At 48.0% G+C, this 26,253-nt stretch overlaps 1 protein-coding gene across 1 annotated transcript in view; it reads right to left on the bottom strand.

Moving 5' to 3' along the window:
• Positions 1–26,253, bottom strand: part of CELSR3 (cadherin EGF LAG seven-pass G-type receptor 3) — a 210,274-nt gene extending 184,021 nt beyond the window's left edge. The window contains exon 1 of the mRNA XM_088454017.1: positions 21,789–26,253. Within this exon, the coding sequence (XP_088310143.1) occupies positions 21,789–26,253 (4,465 nt within the window). The remainder of the gene's footprint in view (positions 1–21,788) is intronic.

Raw genomic sequence — 26,253 nt, 5'->3', positions numbered from 1 at the left:
AATGGTTTCTCTGTAACTGTCTCCATCCACCTGTCTACCTTGATAAACCCTGTTGCTCCTCATCCCTTCTCTTAATCCACAAGAACTCACACCGTGAGACAGGGAAGGATGCCTACAACACAGGGCTGCAGGCCAGTGTTCCTGCATGGCTCCCCACCTCTGTCTCATGCTCACCCCAGATCGTCTCCAGAACTCAAGACTTCAAAGAGATTTCATCAGCTTCCTTCCGAGGCATTTCTCTCCCTAGCAAGAAGTCTGACGGAGGAGGAGGCTTCAGCGGGATAAATCTTGTGTTCCAATAGCAAAATTGATCTCTGAGGGATTTTAACTTAAACTATCCCCCGCAGTGATGTGTGTCTTGTTTGTTTGGTGGGAAGTACAGCTTATGTGTAGGGTGGTTCATACAGCGAGGGGGCAGTGGATTCTCATGGATAAAAGCTCAGGAAGCCGCCCGGGCAGAATATGACATAGATCTATTTATAACATATTAACTAAACTCATGCATTATAAATAGACGTTCTACCAGTTGCATTTCAGGATTAATTAAAGCCCTGCACGGCTGGAAGGGCCGATACGAAGCCTGAAATATTTAGACATTGTTGCTAGGTAACCTTTGTCACCTTATGCATTGACGTCCCATGTCTCTTTTCAGCGTTATAGAGGAAGAATATCTCTTTACAAGTCACAGCTCTACGAGACTTCCTCTTTATGGCCTGCCTTCAGTGAGAGCTGCCATGCCGGAGACTGGTACTATGTAAGGGACAGAGAGCGAAAGTTTCACATAGGGCATGATGCTATGTGGGATGCAGTGGCGATGTTGGACACAGTGGTGATGTCGGACGCAGTGGAGCAATGTTTTTTGGACTGCGCGCGCGTCGGAGTTGCACCATACATGTGTCTCAATGGTGTTCGTGCAGAGACGCAGTACAGACAATGTATAGGGAGTTCCTAGGCAGACAGTCAAATGGTTGACACTATAACGTCAACTGTCTTAATGTCGACATGGATAAAATGTTGTCACCCAACACGTTTCCTCCTGCAAAATGTTGACACCTTCAAAATGTCGATAATACAAATTTTAGGGTTAGGCTTAAAATTAAGTTTCAACATTATGTATCAGTTGACTCTTTGGATGTCGACATTCTGAGGATGTTGACAAAATGTCCTAATGCGCGCGTCTACATTGTGGTCTCTAAGTAATGACTGTCGAAATTGCGATTGTCGATAAAACATACTGAGCCCCTCAAGGCATAGACTGGGACATACAGTATATGGAAACTGTGAGCAAAGGGGACAGAAATACACAGTAACAAAAATATGTATGTTTTTCATTTCCAAATGGTATTCAAAAAAAAAAAAAAGTAAAGTTTGGTTACTATGGGCGGAATCAGTATGAAATACTGCCGGCTGCATGGCCGGCGGTTCGATTCTCGGCAGCGTCTGGCCTACAAAAGCAGAGTTCCCGGCAGCGGAAGCCCGACAGCGCTGGAAATCCCGATCATCGCTAAGGTAAGTATAAACTAACCTAACCCCCTAACCCTAACCCTCCTTAGGGGTGCCTAACCCTAACCACCCCCCAAGTGCCTAACCTTAATACCCCCTCTAAGTGCCTAACCCTAACGCCCCCCTTCCCCGCTGCCTAAACATAAGTCCCCCGGGGGGGTGCCTAACCCTAACCTCCCTCCTGGGGTGCCTAACCCTAACCCGCCCTCCCCCTAGCCTAACCCTAACCCTCCCGGTGGGTGCCTAACCCTGAGTGGTCGTCCCCGGGTTGCCTAACCCTAACCCTCCCTACCCCTAGCCTAACCCTAACCCTCCTGGGGGGGTGCCTAACCCTAAGTCCCCCCCGGGTGCCCTAAACCAAACACTCCCCCCCCCCCCCCGTGGCTGTCCGCTCGCGGCGCCTGGCATCCCTTCGATCGGGATGCCGGGCACCGGTCTCCCGGCGTCGGGGAAATGACAGGTGTCTAGATATAGACGCCGGTCATTTATCCCACGCCGGGATAAAGCAGTCGGGAAGCCGGCTGTCGGGATTCCAGCAGCCGGCTTCCCGATTGTATACCCTATGGGCAACAACATTTCAGTGGATTATGTGTCAATATGTCGCCCAATAATTCAATGGAAAATATGTTAGTGGGAAAGTAACAGTTTAAAAAATATATTTATTTTTCCTGTGATATAATATAACGTGACTACGTACTGTTCAGTTCCATTATGTGACTGTCTGTTAATGAGTAAAGGGAGGGTCCTCAGTGGCATTTGTCTTTATGCAACTGGTACATTGAGCAACTTTACGGTGATTTATAGTTTCATTTATATTTATTTTTTGCTAGACCGTAAAGTTAATGAAATGTAGTCTCACTGTAAATGTACTTTAACTAAGAATAACATTAAGATACATTATTTAGCTGCAAAATGTGCCAGTAACAATCAAGCTCTTTGCCATGCATGTGTTAACCCCAGTATGTCAGTAGGCATGGGGATGTGCCTATATTTGAGTACGGAGGCAGCATGTTTCATATGCTGTATGCTGAATTTACTCAGGTTTAATGAAAGTCAATGCAACTGAGTCAATGCAGTGACCTTCATTAGCCCCAGCCTCTCACGTCACCCTTAAAGAAATAATTAAGAAAAAAAGAAATAATTAAGAAAAAAGGTGGAAAGGGTAGCCCGAATAATGGAAAGGTTACAGAACCTAGGGTGACAGAGGTAAAGTGGCAGCACCCTGCTCATTTTGCACGGAATTGATTTTATTTTTAGTTATTTTGTATATTAGGACTCAATTATTTACACGTAGTAAAAGTTTAAAAAACATTGAACTGTGGGCTACGTTTAGATCAAATTATCTCCAGCAATCAGATTATTCTGAGCTGTGGGGATTGGAACCAGCAGAGCTTGGGAGTTGGGGAGGGGGGCTGTTTCATTAAGGTGGCCCAGGCTGACAATACATATAAATGAAGCTCGCCGGCTGAGGGTATAGTATTAGAACAAGTCAGTGGCCCGGCTGCTGTGCGTATGATGATAATGATGATGATGGAAGGCTTTCGCCAGGAACCAGATGCCATTCTATTCTTGCCCATTCCCCGCCCATGCTGGGTAATCTTTGGGGTCATTATTTTATTATCTGGGACTACGCGGCAAAGACACCTTTTTCCATAAATTCCGGACGGCAGCTATTTTGTACAGAGACTGTGTCTGTTCCTGCAGGCGGGTAAGAAATTCAGCTGTGATACTCTGAATGCATGAGATAATCTACAACCACTCTAATGTAAAGGTTACCCACTTTCCTGGAGTGATTTGTCTAAGAATCATTCCACCCATTTCGTCTTGTTTTTTTCAAGCTTTGTAAAATGTCACTCATGCATTTTAAAACAACTTATGCCGGGTGCATGCAATTAGTGAGCAGAATGGTGTGCACACATTCCTATAGATAACTCTCATAATCCAATATTCTGTGCATTTCATGTTAAAGGGTACCTGTCACCTACACACTGTGCAAGCAGCCACTGTGACTATGCCGCCGATCACATTACTAGGAGACAGTGACATCACAGATACACCAAAGCCACGCTCTCTCGTGAAATTATGCACATACTTTACGTAGAGTAAATTATGGGAAAGGACATTGATGGGCCTAGGTGGTCATTTAAATTTGGTGGGGAAAGGAAAGCTTTCGCACATGACTTCATTTGTGCATACACGTGCAAAGATCAATTGTTGATTTTCAGGATGAGGTCATGTAAATGAGGTAAAAACGGGTGGAAAGGCGTCTCTGGCATCCGGATGGAAAATCGTCAATGTAGATTGACAGTCTATAGGACGACACCAGATGGTTGACACGGTCAAAAGGTCCACAGGGACAAAAGGTCAACTGACAAATGGTCAGCAGTGCAGAAGGTCGACAGGGTTAAACGGTCAACAGGTTCAAATGGTCGACACACAAATGGTCAGGCAAACTGGAGAACTCATACAAGTGAAGTTGTTACTGCTGGTAAATTAGTTCTGTATATGTACTATGTAAGCTATTACAGGCAGGGCCCTCAACCTTCTTGTCCCTTCCCAGTGCACTCCATGTCACCAGGGCTCCACCTCTATGTCTGCATCAATTTCTACCTATGACTTGCCACTCTAGCTTCAGTGGGTTGCCCTACCCGTGCCCCAGTCAACTGTCTTACCCAGTCTGTGGTGTGATATTAATGTTTGAAGCTATACTATGTACTTATGCTATGGTCTGCTGTTGTGTGTTACAATTATGCTCTTATAACCTGTTACTGTCTTCTATGTTTACACTTTACGGCACCTTATAAATAAAAGTTAACAGTAATAGGGGGTCATTCAGACCTGCTCGTGAGCGGCAGTACGCTCGCAAGCGGGTCGATGTTCCCCCACTGCGCATGCGCACAACGGAGGGAGCTCCGTCGTGCGCATGCGCGAGACCCGGCGAGCGACGGGCTCTCCATCGCTCCGGGTCTCGCACCAAAGGGGGCGTGCTGTCGATGTTGATTGACAGCACGCCCCCTTTGGTGGGCGTGCCGGGGGCGTGCCTACCAGACGGAGGCGTTCCCATGGGAACGCCTACCGTCTCAAGCCGGCCCCACTGACATCACTAGTGATGTCAGTGGGAGTGATTTTGGCTCTGATAGAGCCAAAATCACTCCAGGGCTTGCAGCAGCGAGACCCTACCGCAGGGTCTCCGTCGCAAGCCCGATGGTCGCGATGGTCAAGACCATCGCGACCATCATCATGGACGCTCGCTATAGCTGAGGGTGGTCACCCACAGCTATGCGAGCGTCCATGAGGACGCTCCAAAAAAAGGTAGGAGGGCTCTGATTCAGAGCGAGCGCTCTGGTCAGAGCGTTCAGCTCTGAATCAGGCCCATAGCACAGTAATCAGTACCATGGACAGCAGCTGTGATTACTGGCAACAAGATTCATTTATTATTATTATTATCATTTATTTATATGGCGCCGTGTTCTGCAGCGCCTTACACAGTACATAAACAAATTGTAGACAAGCGACTTACAGAATAATACAATACAGGACCAGGACATGGATAATATACATAGGTACATTAGCGACCATAACACCCAGATAAGCAGCAGAGCATAAGCAGCCAAGTGTTAGGTGCCCTAGTGGGGAGGAAGAAGTAGATGAAACTAATTACTGTACTAACTGCAAAACATATGTTCCACAGAGAATGACACCCTCAGGAAATGCACCTATATGGCTACCGGGCACATAAGTAGATGACCACCCCCTTCATGCATTTGCATAGGCTGACAGTATTACAAGTCCTGGCTGGGATGTGTGTGCTGGCATCGTTACGACAATTTGGCTTAATCGTCTAGTCTGTACGCACTATGGGCCTGATTCAGAGCCGGACGCAATTAGCGCTCGCTCGTCCAGAAAATAGGGGTGGCTATTCAAATGAACCGTTCGCTCTTTGCGGTCTGTTCACGCCTCTAGGTCTGAACGAGCGAACAAAACTTGCGGTCGTTTTTTGGATAAATATGCCCCCTGGCCGCTCGCATCCTACGTCATGTCCGCTATTTATTAGATTAATCGAGTACATCGACCAGCGTATGAGCTGCTCGCTATTCTTGTGGTTGGTTTTTGCTACCACAATCTTGCGAGCAGTTCTGGCTAGAAAATAACCCAGTGACGTGGTCAATGACGCTGCTGTATTAATTATGCACACCCATAAAACGCCCGTTTTGACCTTTAAGCACGCCTGCGTTCTGATCTCCACTCCCCGTTTTCAAGCACCTTCCCCTGTTACCACCCACATACGCCTCATTCTGTCACTCAAAATAGCAGGCATCCGCTATTTTGCGAGCACATGAATTTCGACCGCACTGACTGGTTCGCGCATGCGTATAACGATCCGTACGCATGCGCAGTTGGGCAAACATCACTCGGAGCGAACGAGCGGCCGCTTACGAGCGGCTCTGAATCAGGCCCTATATCGTTAACGATGCATGCTGTTGTTAACGATATTCCCAGTCGCTTGTACTTGCAGTACAATCCAGGGATATTGTTAGCGATGCCAAGCTGCCGAATGCAGCATGAACCCCCACAATCGTTCATCATGTGTATGCACTTACCGATGCCGGCACACCCATCGGGTCCCACCTCTGCCGATATCGCTGCGTACACACATTATCTAGTGTGTACGCTCCTGCAGTTCTATTACTTTCATTAATTACAACATTTACATTCTGCTCTTAAAAAATACAGCTCATCATAGCCTTATTTATGTGTTAGTGAAGTAATGGCAGTAACAGGTCATGCGTACCCTTTATTGCAAGTCCTACTTTAATACATTTAGGGCCTCATTCAGACCCACTCACAAGCGGCTGTCCGCTCGCAAGTGGGTTGATGGTGTGCACTGCGCATGCGCACGACGGAGGGAGCTCCGTCGTGCGCATGCACCAGACGCGACGAGCGAAGGACTCCCAGACGGAGGCGTTCCCAAGGGAACGCCTACCGTCTGGGGCCGGCCCCACTGACATCACTAGTGATGTCAGTGGGAGTGATTTTGGCTCTGATAGAGCCAAAATCACTCCAGGGCTTGTGGTCGAAAACCCCGACCACAGGCTTCTGGTCGCACTGGCGATGGTCACGATGGTCAAGACCATCGCGACCATCATCCTGCACGCTCGTATGAGCTGTGGGTGGTGACCCACAGCTATACGAGCGTCCAGGAGGACGCTCCATTTTAATGGAATGACGGCCCTCATTCAGAGCGAGCGCTCTGCTCAGAGCATCCGGCTCTGAATGAGGGCCTTAGGGCCTGATTCAGACCCACTCGCAAGAGGCTGTCCGCTCGCAAGTGGGTCGATGTTGTGCACTGCGCATGCGCACGACGGCGGGAGCTCCGTCGTGCGCATGCGCCAGACGCGACGAGCGAAGGACTTTCCTTCGCTCGTTGTTTATGATCAAAGGCGGCGTGCTGTCGATGTTGATTGACAGCACGCCCCCTTTGGTGTGCGTGCCGGGGGCGTGCCTCCCTGACGGGGGCGTTCCCAAGGGAACGCCTACCATCAGAAGCCGGCCCACTGACATCACTAGTGATGTCAGTGGGAGTGATTTTGGCTCTGATAGAGCCAAAATCACTCCGGGCCTTGCGGTTGAAAACCTCAACCGCAGGCTCCGGCTCGCAGTGGCAATGGTCGCGATGGTCAAGACCATCGCGGCCATCAAACTGCACGCTCGTATAGGCTGTGGGTGGTGACCCACAGCTATACGAGCGTCCAGGAGGACGCTCCATAATTATGGAGGACGGCCCTCATTCAGAGCGTGCGCTCTGCTCAGAGCGTACGGCTCTGAATGAGGGCCTTAGGCCCTGATTCAGACCCACTCGCAAGCGGCTGTCCGCTCGCAAGTGGGTCGATGGTCTGCACTGAGCATGCGCACGACGGAGGGAGCTCCGTCGTGCGCATGCGCCAGACGCGACGAGCGAAGGAAAGTCCTTCGCTCGTTGTGTGTGATCAAAGGGGGCGTGCTGTCGATGTTGATTGACAGCACGCCCCCTTTGGTGGGCGTGCCGGGGGCGTGCCTCCCTGACGGGGGCGTTCCCACGGGAGCGCCTCCCGTCAGAAGCCAGCCCACTGACATCACTAGTGATGTCAGTGGGAGTGATTTTGGCTCTGATAGAGCCAAAATCACTCCGGGGCTTGCGGTTGAAAACCTCAACCGCAGGCTCCGGCTCGCAGTTTCGATGGTCGCGATGGTCACGACCATCGCGGCCATCAAACTGCACGCTCGTATAGGCTGTGGGTGGTGACCCACAGCTATACGAGCGTCCAGGAGGACGCTCCATTTTTATGGAGGGCGGCCCTCAATCAGAGCGTGCGCTCTGCTCGGAGAGTACGGCTCTGAATCAGGGCCTTAGTTTCTTCTATAATGGTGCATTTGTACCTATAAATAGAGAAAAAAGTCAATGACACTAAAGGAGTATAAATATTCAATTAACAAACATGAGGTTTGCAGGTTGAGGTGAGAGGCATTGCAATACCTCAAGTAATAGATACACTAAGTGCAGATTTGCCCTCATACACCTAGGGGTATATTTACTAAGGTGCAGGTTTTTAGAAGTGGAGATGTTGCCCATAGCAACCAGGTTCTGCTTAACATTTATCTAGCACCTTCTAGAATATAATAACTAGAATCTGATTGGTTGCTATGAGCAAGATCTCCAAGCTTCTAAAAACCTGCACTTTAGTAAATATACCCCCTAGCCTCAATACGCCATGTGGCGCGGGACGCCTGGAGCGAGTGAGCCACCAGGTCCCATGCGACTTGCCTTGCGCCAAGCATCTTTTTTGCCCGAAAATGCGTCTAAATCGCAATAGGATGTGGAACAGCTTTTCACTGCACTGATTAACTTGATATGTGACACTTGTATATCTGTGCGTGTCCGAGTCTGTATACGAAGTATAACGGAACTTGGCGTGGAAAAGAGCAGCGGTCGCTGCATCATAGCACTTCATATACAGATTGAGGCTCGGTCGCACACAAATTAATCAATGCAGTCTTGTGAAGTGGTTTTGTCGCATCCGACTGTGACTAAGTAAAAATCTGATGGTGACTAAGATTAATTTGTGGGTGAAAAATATGCTTGGCGCAAGTAGAGTCGCACGGGACCTGGTGCGCCGAGAAGGGCTGTTTGTCACCACTGCGGCAAAAGTGTATAAGGACACATCTGTACGTATCCGTTCGGATTCAGTGCTTGGTCAGCACCAGAGGAGTTTGTAGCACTCATAAACGTCTTGTACCAAACTGTGGAGTCTATTTACTAAGCATTGTTGGGAGACAGAGTGAAAAGTGATAAGGTGCCAATCAGCTCCCAACTGTCATTTTTCAAACACAGCCTGTGAGATGACAGTTGGGAGCTGATTGGCTGGCACCTAATCACTTTTCACTCTGTCTCCTAACACTGCTTAGTAAATAGACCCCTGTGTTTGGTACAACTTAAAATCATTAACCAATGCTGAATCGCCATCATATCATAGGATGTGTAAATAATAACAGCTGCTGTTATAGGACGCTTTGCGTATTTTATCGTGAAGACCTCCACCACACGAATGTAGGATTCATTCCAGGGTGGGCAGGGCGACTATTACAGAGGGCACATTCCTGCACGCGACGAGACACGTCTGACTTCCCCCTCGGGAGACTGCGGCCCATGGTTGGGGATAGTTGTTTCAGCGGGGCGCCATCATAAGAGCGGGACGCATTTCAGCCATTTCAAATGGGGCAGGGCGCCCAGTTGAAACAGCCTAGCGGGAACACTAGCGGGTATATTTACTTATTCTAGCTATTATCTTGTAGAAGGTGATAGTTAAATGTTAAGTACAATCTGATTGGTTGCTATGGGCAACATCTCCACTTCTAAAAACTTTAGTAAATAGGGACCTCATTCAGAGCCGGTCGCACAGAGCGTGTGGTCGGTCTGAATGAGGGGAGGACGTCTTGAATTTTCAAGACGTCCTCCTTTGCGGTGGTAAGGCTGTGGGTTAACACCCACAGCCTTACGACCGCCTAAGGTGATGGTCGCGATGGTCAAGACCATCGCGACCATCGGGGCTTACGGCGAGACCCTAGGGTAGGGTCTCCCTTGTCGTAAGCCCCGGAGAGCTTTCGGCTTTGTCGGAGCCGGAAGCTCTCCACTGACATCACTAGTGAGTGATGTCAGTGGGGCCGCCCCCAAACGGTAGGCGTTTGGGCTGCCACCCCCCCCGGCCCGCCTTCCAAACGGGGCGAGCTGTCAATCAACATCGACAGCTCGCTCCCTTTGGATCGAGACCCGCTACGACCGGCGCTGTCGGTTGTAGCGGGTTTCACGCATGCGCACGATGGCGACGTCGTGCGCATGCTCTGTGGGGGGCCATCGACTCGGTCCGAGCGCATCGGCGCTAATGACCGGGTCTGAATGACCCCCTATATCCCTAGGTATGTTTCCATCGATGACAATGTTCAGGACCATACAATGAAAAGTAAAACTGATTTTTTTTCTGAGGATCAGAACCGCAACCTTCTCCCATAATAAATGACAGTCGCTGTTCTTCATCATTAGAATCTGGGACTCATTACAAAGCCAGCGCTGAGACAGCTACTCGCAAGGTCACAGGATATAGGAAGCATTATTAGCGGCCTGACAAGTCTTTCTGCTCTCTCCGTTCATTACAGCAGGAATTTCATTAAGATCCCTCTATGATCAGTCATAACGAGTGAGAGACAATGATGGGATCACCATATATCATTACATTACCCAGAACGCTATGTTAGGTATGGTTAATCTTAGTACAAAAGGAGACAGAAGGAGTGATTCATGACCAAGGGACAACGTGGCAACATGGCACCACCCGTCTTCCACCACAATGCCAGCCAGCATGCCCGACTTAGATAGATTACGCTCTCTACCCACCGAATCATGCCTAGGATTCATCAACCACTTTTATTTTATATGAGTGGGCGGTGGCTATGCAGGCGCACAGGATGCTGCGTATTATGGGCGTGTTCTAGGAGTTTCGCGGGTATGTCGCATAACTGGGTGTGTACTCAGGGCCTGGTTCAGAGATGTACGCTGATGCCACCCCAGCGTCAAATTAGTTCACAGCTGCAGAGAAAAAATATACAATTGTCGCAGCCACTGGGATTCGCGTAGAGACGACCTTCAGCGGCTTCGCAAATTCAAATGACTGCGTACAAAGACGCAGCTCAATCGATTATCGAACTTCTGAGTAACCCTATGGTCGCGCAGGATGGCCGCCACAACTGAGACGCTGAAACAATATTCGCTGCGTACGGAATCGCAGTTGCAGGCAGGGACAGTTGTGACGCGGCTGCGTTTGAGTCGCCACCTCTCCATTGCCGCCCACTCACGGTCCCTGCCCGTCAATAAATTCGCAAATAAATCATCACTGCGTGCGACACGGGTATTGAAACTTGACGCATGCGCAGTACGACTCAGACACAAGCGCAGACCACCGATAGTCACTCAATTGCGTAAACCACGGCGTTGGGTCCATCTCTGAATCACGCTCTCAGACGCTTAAACGTTAGCACGGGGCTGGCACAAGTTTTGTTGGTGCAACCGATGATATAGTTTAAAGATGCACTAAGCGGGATTTCAGCGTCTAAAGTCGCTCAGAGTGGGCATCTCCGTCCTTGCGCGGCTGTACCCCAGGGAAAGGGCTTCGTAGCGGCATTAGTGTACAGTCGCATACTCAACAATTTGCCCAGATGGTTTTGCATTTCGCCTCATGCACTGTACTTTAGAGTCAATGGTAAAAAAAAACTAATGTGCTACCAATGGCAAATGCCATATAATGAATACATTAGTGTAATAGCCAGACAACAACCATATAACGCCGAAATACACCTTAGGTGCTGCAAGGATGTTTTAATACTGCAGAATTTTCAAGGGATGTAATTAAAATGCAGACCGTCGGCATGCCGGGTGACGCAATCCCGGCGCTGGAATCCCTATCCGGGGACAAGAGACCGGCGCCAGAATCCCAACAAGAGGGGAAATGCCGAAGCCGGGATGCTGACAGCCAGCATGCCGATGGTAAGTACATACTGAATGTCGCCGCTGGGGGGGATTAGGAACCCCGGGGGGTTTGGGGTTAGTCTACGGGAGGGGGGAGGTTAGGGTTAGGATACGTACAGGGGGAGTTAGGGTTTGGCACCACCGGGGGGGATGGGGGTTAGGGTTAGGAACTAAGGGGGGAGGGTTAGATTTAGGCACTAACGGGGAGGGTTAGTGTGCGGGGTAGGGAGGGTTAGGGTTAACAACAGGAGAGAGTTAGGGTTAGTGGGTTAAGGAGTGAAGGTTAGGGTACTTATCTCTCCCCTGTCGGTATTCCCAGCATTGGGATGCTGCTCTCGGTCTTTTGACAGCACACTTGCCGAGATCCGGGATTTCATACCTAACCCATTTTAAATGCCACCTTTCAGCTGCTAAGATGAACCTAAAATATAACCCTTCTGTGATACAGGGAATCTCTATGGCAACGCACAGTGTGGGGAAGACCTATGGTTTGGCCCTATCCCCATCCCCAGGAGCGAGGTCATTATGGGTAACCTGGGTAACCTACAGACATGCCTGCGGTTTTGCACCACAAACAGAGAGGGTACTGTCACGATCCACTTAATACCAAGAGAAATTCCGCACACTGTAACAAAATCTGGCGTCTTGCTCTGCAAATCCCTGGTGCATAGGTGTAAAAGTACTGTATATAGATTAATAGGTGATGTCACAACGGAGGGAAAATGTGCTGCATCGCAGTACGCAGTCAGGCTGTAAATTATCAATGCAGAGTGTATTTGCTTGGCGTCACGGCGGTCGCAGAGGGACTAAGATGGGAAAAAACTTAAATTGTCCCTCAGATTATGAAAAATCCCATTCTTAAATATGTCAAATAAACACCAAAGAGTAACATTAGTTTATTATAAAGACAATTGGCTTTAAATCTCTACACATGCAAGTACGCACCTTTATAAGGGAGATTAGTAATAAAAGGAAGGCCCTGGACCAAGCCTGGCCAACCAGTGTCTCTCCAGCTGGTGTGAACTACAAGTTCCAGCATACCCTCACACCGATCACATGCCAAAGCATTCTGGGACTTGTAATTTCACAACAGCTGGAGAGCCACAGGTTGGACAGTTTTTCTCTTGACCATTCACCCCACCCATAAATCAGGCCCGCCTATTTGCCCACCTGCCCTTCCCCTTTTAAAATGATAGCCACAAACTGTAGACACTCATGGCACCATATATTGCTCTTGGCATGAAGTAGGGCTCTGTACCGTTCCTTGCTAGCAATATACTGACCCAGAGCTGAACCTGGACGTTGCTCTCCTAGTATATACAGTTAGATATGGTTCACTGAATAAATAGCAAGATTGACTCCATTAGCAAATATTGGAAATGGATAAGAAGCTATGATTTTATTTTAATAATGTGAAAAGATAACATTCCTTCCAATGATTATAAGATACACTCCGCGCACCTCATTACATGCTATCGATTCGCATACGCGGTTAGCGCTGTGCTTAATTGGGTACACATTGATGAGGTAAGCAGGGTTATCATTACCGCAATAAGATTATCTTATAGCTACGCCTCAATCTCAGTGATTGTTCTACCTCTATTCAGTCAACGGGAATTTCCTGCTAGTTTCTTCTCTATATTTTGTTCTATTTGTTCAGGTTCCTTTGTCTGAGACAATTGAAACGAAGATTCCAGACCTGCGCTAAAACGATTCACACAGCTGATATATAGCGATCCTTTCCCGCGCTATTTGCATCAATGTAATTCGCTGCCCTGAAAATCTCTGATGCCCACCTCCAATACCGCGCTGAAAATATCGCACAATAGGTGACAGTGGGCCTGATTCAGCAAGGAACGCAGTTGCTTATACGCACGCAATCGGTCGATTAATTCGCACTGTGCATGCATTGCAGTGCACGTGGTGAGCTAGGCGCTGCATTAGGAATTGCAATTGCAGTGACTACGTAGACCCATGGTAGAGTGATTGACAGGAAGTGCCGTTTGTGGGTTGTGACGGGGGGGGGGTTGGTTGGGTGATCGTGCCAGTGCGTTTCAACTCCGTTACATGGCAGTGCATAAATTATGCACTGCGTTACCATATGCCGCTTGAGACCTCATAGCGTGCGCAAAAGTAAGCAGTTCCTGAGTACGGTCTGGGCTTCTCTAACTGTCCGATGTAGCTCGATGTTACCGTTTGTTTCACTATGTTGGCCAAGTATACGGATGTGAGTAAGGGGAAGTGGGCGTCCTTATGTCAGGCTGCGATCGCAATGCGAATGCAAAAATTTACATATCACCGCTGATATTAACAACGCAGTTGCGTGCGTATAAGCAGAATAGCGATCCATAGTGAATCAGGCCCATTATCTCCGAACAGACCAGATGATTATATTATATGGGGTCAATCCAATTAGGTGCGAGTTCTTCGTACCCGCGAGTAAGAACGGCTGTATGCCGCACTTGCGGTACCTCCAAACTGTTTGAAGCCCCATAGAGCTACAAGCTATGTGAGCGAGTCCGGGGGGTGAGATTGGGGTGGTGAATTGTTGTTCCGTTCGCCCACCTTGCACCTAATTGGCTTGACCCCTATGTGGTAAAATTATTCACTATCTTGATGGCCCCCTGACTGCGGGCGATACTACAATAAGACGCCTAACAAAAGGGGCAGATGCAGCGTTGAACGCAAGATAGCCGCAATTTGAAATTTCACGAGTACATAAATATATTCACCTGTATGCAATGCATCTGTGAGACTGCGCTGTCCCTATTTGTGCACATGGGGCCTGATTCAGAGCCGAACGCTCTGACCAGAGCGCTCGCTCTGAATCAGGGCCCGCCTCCATGAAAATGGAGCGGCCTCCTGGCCGCTCGCATAGCTGTGGATGACCACCCACAGCTATAGCGAGTGTCCATGATGATGGTCGCGATGGTCTTCACCATCGCGTCCATCGGGCTTGCGACGGAGACCCTGCGGTAGGGTCTCGCTGCCGCAAGCTCTGGAGTGATTTTGGCTCTATCAGAGCCAAAATCACTCCCACTGACATCACTAGTGATGTCAGTGGGGCCGGCTTCAGACGGTAGACGTTCCCATGGGAACGCCTCCGTCTGGCAGGCACGCCCCCGGCACGCCCACCAAAGGGGGCGTGCTGTCAATCAACATCGACAGCACGCCCCCTTTGGTGCGAGACCCGGAGCGATGGAGAGCCCGTCGCTCGCCGGGTCTCGCGCATGTGCACGACGGAGCTCCCTCCGTCGTGCGCATGCGCAGTGGGGGAACATCGACCCGCTTGCGAGCATCCTGCGCTCGCGAGCGGGTCTGAATGACCCCCTTGGTTTGATATCCGTCATTGTTATTCGTGCGCACTTGCCTCAGCCCTATCCTTGGTGCAAAAGATGCATCGGAATACAGGCGTATTTATTCATAAGCCCTGCTCTGCGCAGCCGTCTCGCCACCGGCATGTTCACAAATTGGAGGCTGGTGAAGAGCTGAACATGCCGCTGTTTGCGGAGCGTATCTTGCGAGTTTTCATGCTGCACATGTACTAAAACAAGGCAACTTTCAATCACATGTATACGTATGACTGCAGAGGTGTAAATGGGCTGTAGCTGAGGGTTCTCATATAGGTGCTCATCATTTGCACCTGATACCAGGCAGCAAGCACACTGACAAGGAGAAGATCGCAACTTAATAGTGAGACCCAGGCAGCAGGGATGAACGAAAACATTTCCTCCCAGAGCTTAATCAGGTTTCTTTTTTTTGAAACATCTGTTTTTATTTTCGGTAATAAACTGGGTGACAGACATAATAAAACACAATATATATACAGTTACGCGAGCATAGATAAGAAATGACTGCATGCATAGCAAGATATAGCTAAAGGAGATTAAAACAGCACAGAATCAGAACAAGAGCTTTATCAGTGTACTAATAGTTTCCTGAATAGAGGGGGTATCTCTGTATCGTATGGCTGACAGTGAGGGGGGTCTCCGGTCTGCACACATTAATTAGCTGATAAGTTCTCATATTCCTAGCATAAAGCTGGGTAAGATGTAACAATCGGGCCGATCAGCTGATTTTCGGCTGCGCGGTACATTAAACTCTGTGCACAGAACCTATTATCGTTCTTGTAGAACGCTGCCCGTTGCCGCCTTCAGACGCCAGTAGCATGTCAGTTGTACGTCAACTCAATGGTAAGAGTGGATTGTGTTCTATTCAATATCGGTAAGCACACAGGGTGTGAATCAGGCACATGCGCAGATGAATAAACATCGGCCCTTTAAGTGAATCGGCAAAAAGCGTTCGCGGATGTGAGACTTTCGACACATTTCCGCGCATCGCCCCATTCAATTAAAGAATGTTTTCGCACGTGCGCAATCTCCATAGGCATAAATAGGTGAAAAAGTTCCACCACCCAAAGGGAGTAGAAAAGATGCGCAAAATCCCTATTTTTCGCCTCTAACTGAATCTGCCCCTAGAAGTAGGCCCACGGTTTGTATTTACAATGCCTGTTGCAGTTTATATTGCCATTTTGTAAACTTAAATAAAGTTATTTAAATAAAAAAAACAGATAAACATTAATACCCCTGGATTTCTGCCACAATGTCCCTGAGACAGAAGAGAGCTCCTTGTTTTTAATGATCTCCTTGTGTATGGATCCCAGACCAGGTCACTTGTTAATTGAATTTGCTGGAGGGGCTGCTAAGCTTACAGCCCACTTGCTGCATTCTGTATATCATCATCCGCTCCCGAAATAAACACACATCAATGTGAAGACCTGACACATGCATCTTCATGAGCGGGGCTAAGCCAGAAAATCAGCTCTATCTCAGTGATGATATCTCCTGCTCCCCGTGTACATTTCTCTCCCTCTCATCCCTGCAGAGTCAAATTAAGTTCTGAAAATCCATCTCCTGCGAATACTTCCCTAGACTAGTCTAATAAAAATGATGATAGACAATGTGACTTATTACCCTGTACCGCAGCAAAACAGCAAGCTTCCAGACGGCTTCCAGTCTTTGTATTATACAGCATTCGGCTGTGCAGATCTAGGATTGTGCCATCCTTCCATGCGATGTGGTCTTATATTTACTGCAAAGCTCTCCCACTGCAAAATCCCATTTTAGAGCAGTAATTACATGCAATAATGAGGCCTGTTTTGTTAACCTACAGTAAATCACTGTTGGCATTAACCATTTCTCCTTGGTTTGTTTCTTCAGACAGCTACTAATGATGGCAAAGTCATATGACATATGATATAGTGGGCAAAGGAGCTTTGTAACACCACTCTGACCTCTGTGTACTGTAAAATCCTCCCCACCCTCCTGCCCCTCTGTATGTCTGTGTCTGTGTGACCCGCAGCCACACTGGATGTCCCTCCAGAGAGATTTTGAAAAGGAGATGATTTGTAGGAGACGATCCCAGCTGAGGAGATGAACATAAGGTAGTATGTGAAGTAGTTGGGAAGCCGACGGCCGAATTCCCGACCACCGGCTTTCCAACTGTCTAATCCTGGCAAGGTACTAATGACAGGCGTCGAAATCCCGACACCTGTCATTAGACCTATGCTGGGAGCCCGACACTCGGCATACCGATCGAAGGTAAGCCGGGTGCGGGCGCTAACAGCCGCGGGGGGGAGGGTTAGGTTAGGGGCTTCTGGGGGGTCTTACGGTTAGGCACCTCCCCGGGAGGGTTAGGCTGTGGGGAAGGGGGGGGTTAGGGTTAGGCACCCCTAAAGGAGGGTTAGGGTAGGGAATTAGGTTAGCAATACTTACCAGAAAGAACGATCAGGATTTTCACCTCTGCTGGGCTGCCGCTGTCGGGATTAGAACTCCCGGCTATGCGGCCGGCGGTAAATCATACTGATTCCAGTAGTATGTACAGTAGATAAATCAAACAGGCAGAGATAACAGTAGACAAGGAGGGAAAGGATGAGGGAATTCTTGAGAATTCTAGTGGTCATCTTTAGAACTGGGTGGAATTTCGAGAAGATAAAAGTTTTGCCACAAGGTTATCAAGACGTGAAAGAGGTATATACAGTTGTTATCTCTGTTCCATCACCAGTGGTCTTATGAGTATCTATGGATCAGGGCACTGCTTGGTCCTGGCACCAGCTGCCGAGATCTCAAGGCTCAGACACAACAGACAGGAACTAACTACTTTGTAGCAGTTCACCTGATAAACTGTTGCTGCGCCCCAATGACAGTGCTGCTGTGCAAACCGAAAATAATCTGTTTTATTAGTGACATTTTGGGACAGATTTAGGTGGAAAAATCACAAGTGAATTCTGAAATGGCAGAAGATCATCTGGGTGTAGATCACTACCAGACAGTATAAGACATGCGGGAGATGGACCAGGGGTGCCCAGAGAGTGGAAAGGAGAAAATGATCAACTACGTCAATAGCAGCGTCAGTAGCGGCAGAAGGATCAAGGAGGACTAGAATAAATAATGTCCTCAGGATTTACCATCTGAAGACAATTCTTGGCTCTGTACAGGGAAGCCTCGGTTAAATGAGCTTGTGTAAACTGTTTATTGTATTTATTGTCTCTGGTTTTTGTTTCAATATGATTCCTGTTCAGTGGACCCTTGCTTAATAAAATATACCCTCAGTGTATAGAAATCCATGTATAGAAATTCCCCCTCCTCCAAGCCTTAAAGGTGAGAGCCGGCGGTGCGAGGCAGCTCTCAGCTTCAGGTTGTTGGGGGGGAGGGGGAATTATGTCCTTATTTCCTATACAAAAAGGGGAATGATGATATTTTATTAGGGGCTGACCACTAATGGGGCAGTGATTCTTCTTTTAGTTATATATAGTAAGTTTGCACTATATACTGATTTGGGCAACAAAGATCTGTTTCTATTCTAGACTTATAACCTGAAAAACTTGTCTACCTCAGCCATCGACTTATTGCCAGATTTCGCCAATGTTAACCCTTTGTTAAAATTCAAAATGTGATAGCCGAGCCTTGGCTCTTCACAGCTTGATAAAAAAGAGCGCTCAGAAAAGCTGCACTCAGAATCTGCTGTTCAGAGTAACCCTGCCAAGGGAATTTTCCCAACAAGTTCACATTTAATGCTGACTGGTTGCCCAGGCTGATGCTGAGCCGCACGAAGAGGCAACAGCATCTTTTGCCACAGTTGCATCTATGTCTTATGCTAGACCTAAAGCATCGGTCAACTGCGTGCGACTTGGACACTGCATTCGACTCTGAACCAGGCCCAATATCTTACAGGAACTCAGTTTCCACCTCTGATTCTCCCCTTGGCCATATTCAGAAGATAAAAGCATCTGACTCTGAACCAGGCCAAATATCTTACAGGAACTCAGTTTCCGTCTCTGATTCTCCCCTTGGCCATATTCAGAAGATAAAAGCATCTGACTCCAAACCAGGCCCAATATCTTACAGGAACTCAGTTTCCACCTCTGATTCTCCCCTTGGTCATATTCAGAAGATAAAAGCATCTGACTCCGAAACAGGCCCAATATCTTACAGGAACTCAGTTTCCTCCTCTGATTCTCCCCTTGGCCATATTCAGAAGATACAAGCATCCGACTTCAAATCAAGCCCATAGTTCCACACTGCATTTTTCTTGTCCATTTACTTATTAAATATACACAGTTTTTAAAAAAACAAAACATTCCTGTACATAATATCTTACAGGAACTCAGTTTCCGCCTTTGATTCTCCCCTTGGCCATATTCAGAAGATAAAAGCTTCCAACACAGAACCGATTCCTTCCAAGGCTTAAACATGAAATAACTGATGCTCTCTTTAGTTACTGCTGGTGGTTACGTGGCTCCGTCCAGGCGAATATAATTTCACATCATTACACCACCATACTGCGAGCTGACAAAGATTTCAGCTGACTGCGAGCGTTTGTACTACTTCTGCATGCAGACAAAGGTTGAATGCACATTCACCGCTGCAGCTGGAACAGTAAAAGCTTTTCTGCATATATGGTCACTGGAGTGTCAGGCTGCATGAATACATCACCAATCTGCCCTACGGATACAATTAACCCCTCGAGGGCCCTAATCTTGAAAGGAGGGATGCAGACAGTAGCCTACACTAAACCAAGAGCATTGCCAAACCACAAAAGCACATACTACATATTTACAAGGGAACAGGGGACTTATTTTCTCGCTGCCCTTTAATGAGTCTTAGGTGAGAGCATATTTAATGCTGGCAATGTGGCTCTCAGGCAGCTCATCAATTATGGAGGAAGCTACAACCGCGCTATATAAGGTAGACCATCTACGCACTGGCTCAGGCTGTGTTATGACACATTCAACTAACACTGTTTACTATCATTAGCTGCTTCCTGGCAGGCTAGCGCTCTGCAAGCACATACTAATAATTGCAGTAAGCGTACAAGATGTCCTGTTTGTCGATGGATGATATAGACGAGCAAAGTTGCAGCACGTGTTTGCACAGATCGGTCAATTTGTCCTGCAGCTTGGTGACGGGTGAGGTATGACGTATGTCTAAGGCCCAATTTCACATTCAAAACATTGTAACATATTGTGACCAAAAGCGGAATGAGCCATATAATCAGAGGACAAGAGTTGAAAAATGTTGCTTATCTCTAACGATGGTCAATACATTGGCTAAGCCACCAGGATGGAGCTACATTCAAAACATTTCACCCTTATATATACACTTTCCTCTAAGTAGGGTCTGCCCGGGTTCCAGTGTAAAGTTAATATGCCTTAAAACTTTGAATGATATCTTGTTATTGTTAAATGGAAATTTTATCAACCGTATAGTTGGAGGAATCCATAATTTATCATCTGCCAGCACGTTTCGAAAGCTGGACCCCAAACTAGCATGCTATTAAGATTTTTGTTTTGAGAATATTAAACAGATGATGAGAACAGGAGCTAAGCTACAATGTGCTACAGTGGTTCTCAACCCTAAGTCTTCAAATACTCCCAACAGGTCATGTTTTCTGGATTTCTTGAATCATGCCCAGGTGAGTTGACGTGTTTTGCTGGGTCAGTAATTATCCCACCTGCTTACACAGACGGAAATCCTCAAAACATGACCTGTTGGGAAAAATTCAGGGTTGCGGCTGAGAACCACTGATCTTTGCATATTTGCACAGAAAGCTATGGGGCCAAACAAACAGAGTTAAGCTGGGTACACACTAAATGACTGTGTACCCAGCAATGCGACCCATGACCCCAGCGCCGACGGGATGAGATATCGGGGGGTCGGTACACACTGAACGATCCGGTGCCCGAGCGCCCGATATGCCGGGCCCTGCCGCATAGTGCTGCATGGGATTGTCAACCACATCACCAGATTTTACTGAATGTACTAAAGATCAGGCGATGCAGCTGAAGACCCCACGGGAGTGCACACTACACGATGTAGTGCATACACACTGCACGATATGAATGATTTGTCGTTCCGATGTGTCGTATCAGCCAAATCGTTAGCAATATTGCATAGGGGCCTTTAGATTAATAAGGACAATTCTAATGGAAACAGATAAACAAATCAATCTTTTAAGATCCCTACAATCAGAATTAAAAGTAAGATCTTAAAACTGGAATTGGTTTGGAATTGGAAATGCCGCAATGTATGAATCAGTATAGGGTTAACGACAGATAATTAGCACACACATTTCTATGTTGTATTTGAGGTCACCGAGTTAGCATTGGTTAGTTTGACTATAGTAGAGTAATTTTTTAAGATGATTTGTAAATAAAACGAACGCACTTTGTTTTCCCGTGAAAGTTGCTGATCATTGGAAGGACTCAGAAGTATCGTCTGTCCCTGCTTCACTTCTAGACTTTGTCTATTAATCTGTCTACTGCAGCAGTCTAGCAAGCTCCGAAATTCCACAGGGTGAATTGCAAAATCTGCACGCTGCAGCAACAAAGGGCAGAAAACACATTTCTGGATTCATTACACAAGAGTAGAACTGGTTTCAAACGTAAAATATACACTGGATTTAACAGTTCGGGTGCCAGGGAGAGGAGTGGGCAAACTTGAAAAAGTAAGGAAGCCGTTTGGCAATATAAAGAGCCCTTAGAGAAATCTATAGCAAATATAAAAATAATAATATTCCTGTACATTTTCAGACACACTGGACACCTGGCTTCAGGTGCTTCTGCAAAAGCCGACAAAAACATGTCACAAACACAATTCAATGAGTACACAGCTGAAAACCAAAAGGTTGACTAATGGATGGATGATGTTAAAAAAAACTTGAGAGTATTTACCTGACACTGTAACCAGCATTGACGCCATCAATGGACGATTGTTGTCTAGTTTCCGGCTTAACCTTAACTCCCCACTGGAATGATTGACGATTAACAAATTTAGCTCATTTCCACGTTCAAAAGTGTAGAATAGTCTGTCTGATACATCGGGATCATAGGCTGGTATCTTTCCAATCACGCCAGAGGGAAAAGTGCTGGAGCTGTTGGAGATGTAATTATTGAAGAGTATCTGAAAGTTCTTCAAAACGGGAGTATTGTCATTTTGATCGATCAGCTTAATATGAACGGTGGCCCTGCTAACGAGCGTAGCTGAGGTTGCCTGGACCACGATCACATACTCAGATTTGGTCTCATAGTCTAAGTCAGTGAGGGCAGTCAGCTCTCCAGAAAAGAAATCCATCTGGAAAATTTCAGGGATGTTGCCTTCAACAATCTGATACATTATTTGGGCATTTGGACCTTCATCGGGATCCGTGGCTTTGATTTGGCCAACCACGGAGCCAACAATACTGTTCTCCTTTACGAAGACCTCAAACTCATCTGCTGGGAATACTGGAGCATTGTCGTTGACATCCTGAATGGATACTTGAATACGGACTGGGCTCCTTTGGGGAGGGATGCCTCTATCGACGGCATACGCTGTCAACTCGTAGAAAGCAACACTTTCTCTGTCCAACTTCCCTATTGTACGTATGATACCTGAGGTTGGTTCAATTGTGAAATCCCCATTTCCGTCTTCACCGTTTTGAAAAGTGTATTGTACCCTTCCATTGGCATGAGAATCTCGGTCGGTGGCCGAGATCTGTAGGACACTGGTGAAGGGCTGAGCGTCCTCTGAAACAATACCATGGTACAGGGTGTTCAAAAACTGAGGGGCATTATCATTGACATCGTTAACCATTACTTCTACATAGGCAGTGTCCGATTTTTGGGGGATCCCGTTATCTCTTGCCACGACTGCAATGGTGTAAGTCGTCTGATCCTCATAGTCCAGCTGGGCACTAAGTGTGATGGCTCCAGTGTCTGGGTTAATACGAAACTGAGGGATGTTGTCCTCCAAAAAGTAGGTGATCCTGGCATTCTCCCCCACATCATCATCTGTTGCGCTGATTACCACCACAGTGCTTCCGATGGGACGGTCCTCGTTGATATCAACCGGGTAGTGTGCACTGTGAAAGACGGGCCTGTGAGTGTTCGCATCGGTGATGTTTATATGGACATAGCAGTTATCATGAAGGATGCGGTCAGAGGCTGTCACTGTTAGGAAGTAGCGTCTTTCCTGTTTGTAGTCAAGGGGCAGGGACAGAGTGATTAACCCCGATCCACTGTGTGTACTAATGGCAAAGCGGTTGCGGGTGTTCCCCCCAGTGATCTGATATGTGATGGCACTGTTCACATCCCTGTCTATAGCGGTTAAGCTCAGTACACTGGTACCCACATTGGCATCTTCATTTAAACGAATAAAATATTCCCGCTGGGTAAACTCTGGACGATTGTCATTCACATCCAGGATTGTGATGGTGACCCCGGCAGACGCAGACAATGGCGGATTACCGTGATCCCGGGCCTCCACCCCAAACTGATACTGTTCTACAGTCTCTCTATCCAAGGCGCCACTCACGGTGATCCAACCCGTGGCGCTGTTGATTACAAATGGCGTGGCGGAAAACACTCCTGTTAGCTTGTACTCCATACGGGCGTTTTCTCCGTAATCTGCGTCGACAGCTTGGATGTGAATGACGGAGTGACCCAATGGGACATTTTCGAACACATTTACTTGAAATGGGGTGCTGACAAATATAGGGGCATGGTCGTTGATGTCTATCACTTGGACACTCAATATACCAGTGTTGTTTGAGAGTGGAGGGCGGCCGGCATCCTGGGCACGAATTTTGAGTGTATACTCCCTTTCTGTTTCAAAGTCCAAGGGTGTTACCACATTTATGGCACCATTTAAACTATCAATTGAGAACTGGCCTCGGCTGTTACCGCTAATAATGTTGTAGTGAACCACTGAGTTACTGTCCTTGTCAATATCTGTGGCCGTGACCTTCATAATCTCAGTATGGGCTCTAATGTCTTCTCGTACCTGGACAATGTAACGTTTCTCACTAAACTGGGGCACATTGTCATTCTCATCTAGGACAGTAATCTCAACTTTAACAGTGGCTGACCTGGGCCCCGGGTCCTTACCTTGATCACTGGCCTCCACAATCAGAGAGTATTTCTCCCGCTTCTCTCTGTCTACCTGCCCACTGGTGGTGATGAGACCAGATCTCGCATCTATTTCAAATACTGAATGGGCTGCTTGTTCATTCACAAAACGGTACTTAATATTGGCATTGGCTTGGGAATCAATATCTGTGGCTCTCAGTTGCAAGATGGGGTACCCCTCCTCCACGTTCTCTCTTATACTCTCCCTGTACTCTGTCTGCTCAAAGGTGGGACTGTGGTCATTTTTGTCAGCCACTGTAACAGCCAACATGGTGGTGGCCGACAGGCGCGGGCTGCCATGGTCCACGGCGGTGACACGGAAATAGTGGAGGTCCATGCTTTCCCTGTCTAGAATCTCTATGGTGGAGATTAGACCTGTCACTGAATCTATACTGAACAGCTCCAAAGACTTTCTATTCATCAGTGCGTCCATGCTGTAAAAGACCTTCCCGGATTCTCCAGCATCTGGGTCTTGTGCTGTCATGGTTATCACAGGGGTCCCAGGGGGCTGATTTTCAGCCACCTGAACCTGATAATTATACTGGGGGAAGTGAGGATGCCGGTTGGCTGCCCTGCGTGTCCTTATCAATGGAAGGGGTGCCCTCTCCCTACTCCTCCCACTGATCCCTTGCTTGACATCCTGTGTATGTGATATATGAGGGAGGTGGAATGGATTAGGCTGCATTGCTCTGCTTCCAGCTAATTGTTGTTGAGAGAACAGATCAGTGCTTGTAACCTTCCCCAGACTGGATGCTGTAAAAGTAGTTTTTAGGCAACCTTTGGTGGAGTTAAATGGGAAATAAACAGAGCAGGGTTCTCTTGGGGACAGCTGGTACTGCTGACTGGAGGAGGGAGGCTCAGCAGACTGTAGCTGAGAATCGGGAGCTGTCCGTTCGGATGGTGCTGAATTCTCCTCTCTCCACGTGTTGTCATTGGGCTGCTCTCCCCAGCACCCCTGAGTGCAGCTCACCAAATACAGCCCCCAGAGAGGGTTACAGGGCTGGCTCTCTGCTGAGCTACTGACATTCGTCCGAAAATAGGTCCCTAAACACTTGGATAAATACAAAAACTCAACGCCGCACACACAGAGCACTGATGGAGAGGTGGACTGGGGCTGTATCCGATAGTTTTGCAGCATGGGACAGTCCGTTCTGCTCACAGTCCGGAGCCACCATCTTAAACGAGTTAATTTATGCAAGTGGAGATATGTCCTCATATGGCAGCGCCTCACAAGCTGCAGAACACATTGCAGAGCCCCCCTGGAGTCCTTCCCTCTTCCATGATCGTGCACAGCCAGGATCAGGCAGCCCCAAGTTGCATTGCAATCACAGGGAAATCCTAGCCCCCCCTTGTCGTAAGCACAATGGCAGAAAGGTCTCCCTCCACAGGAGTGCCCCTGGTCCTGACCAGACCTGCCGGTCCTAAGGATTAAAAGCCCCATAGTGCAATTCCCATCCACTTTGTGTTTGCAGTGATGCACCTGGTCCCCAGCTCCTGCCCCCGGGAATGGACTGCTGGAAATACATTGCAAGAGGAAAAGAAGTTGTGAGTTGGGAAGGCAGCTGCTGTGTTGGGATGAGCTCCTCTGGCACATTGTCCTATTGCTGGATGTGGCACCATTGCATGTCAGCATTGGCTGGCAGTGTTGTTGCAGAATAACATGAATGTCCTTATAGTGACTCTTAAGGCAATGAGGTCCTAAGATGGGCAGGGGATCCATAGGAAGCACAATTGATTTTGTAATCCAGTAACAGCCAGGGGATTTCCCTCTGCTCATGGGCTCCTCTGGCTGCCCCATGGTCCTACAATGGCAGGCTGGAGGCACAGGTTCGGAATTTGGTAGATGAATGCTGGCGCCCTGTGCCCCCAGGGGTCTCCCCCAGCCTCTTGTATGGACCCAGCTGCATGCATTCGGCAGAGCAGACCCCCAAGTCCTAGTAATGCACTTTGCAAGGCTGCAAGCAGTCAGTCCTTCGGCTGGGGGCCCCCAGCAGAGGGTCAGGGGCCAGGGACACCTGCACAGTTCCTCCTGGCTGCCCCTGGCCTCCATGCACTGGGCTACGGCAGCCCTCTTGGTGGCACACATCAGCTCCACAATGCACAGGACTGGGGGAGGTGGGGTGGGGGGCCGGCTCCAGGGGCTCCCCCAGCCCCATGCATGCTTCCCCAGGCTGGGAGGGAACAAAGGGATGGAGAGGAGGAGAAGGTAAGCCAGGCTGGTCCCCAGCAGCAGCGGCATCGGAGCAGCCAT

This window comes from Taudactylus pleione, unplaced genomic scaffold, assembly GCF_031769625.1.
Source record: "Taudactylus pleione unplaced genomic scaffold, aTauple2 ptg000607l, whole genome shotgun sequence".
Classification (NCBI taxonomy): domain Eukaryota; kingdom Metazoa; phylum Chordata; class Amphibia; order Anura; family Myobatrachidae; genus Taudactylus; species Taudactylus pleione.
This window is presented reverse-complemented; position numbering and strand designations above follow the sequence as displayed.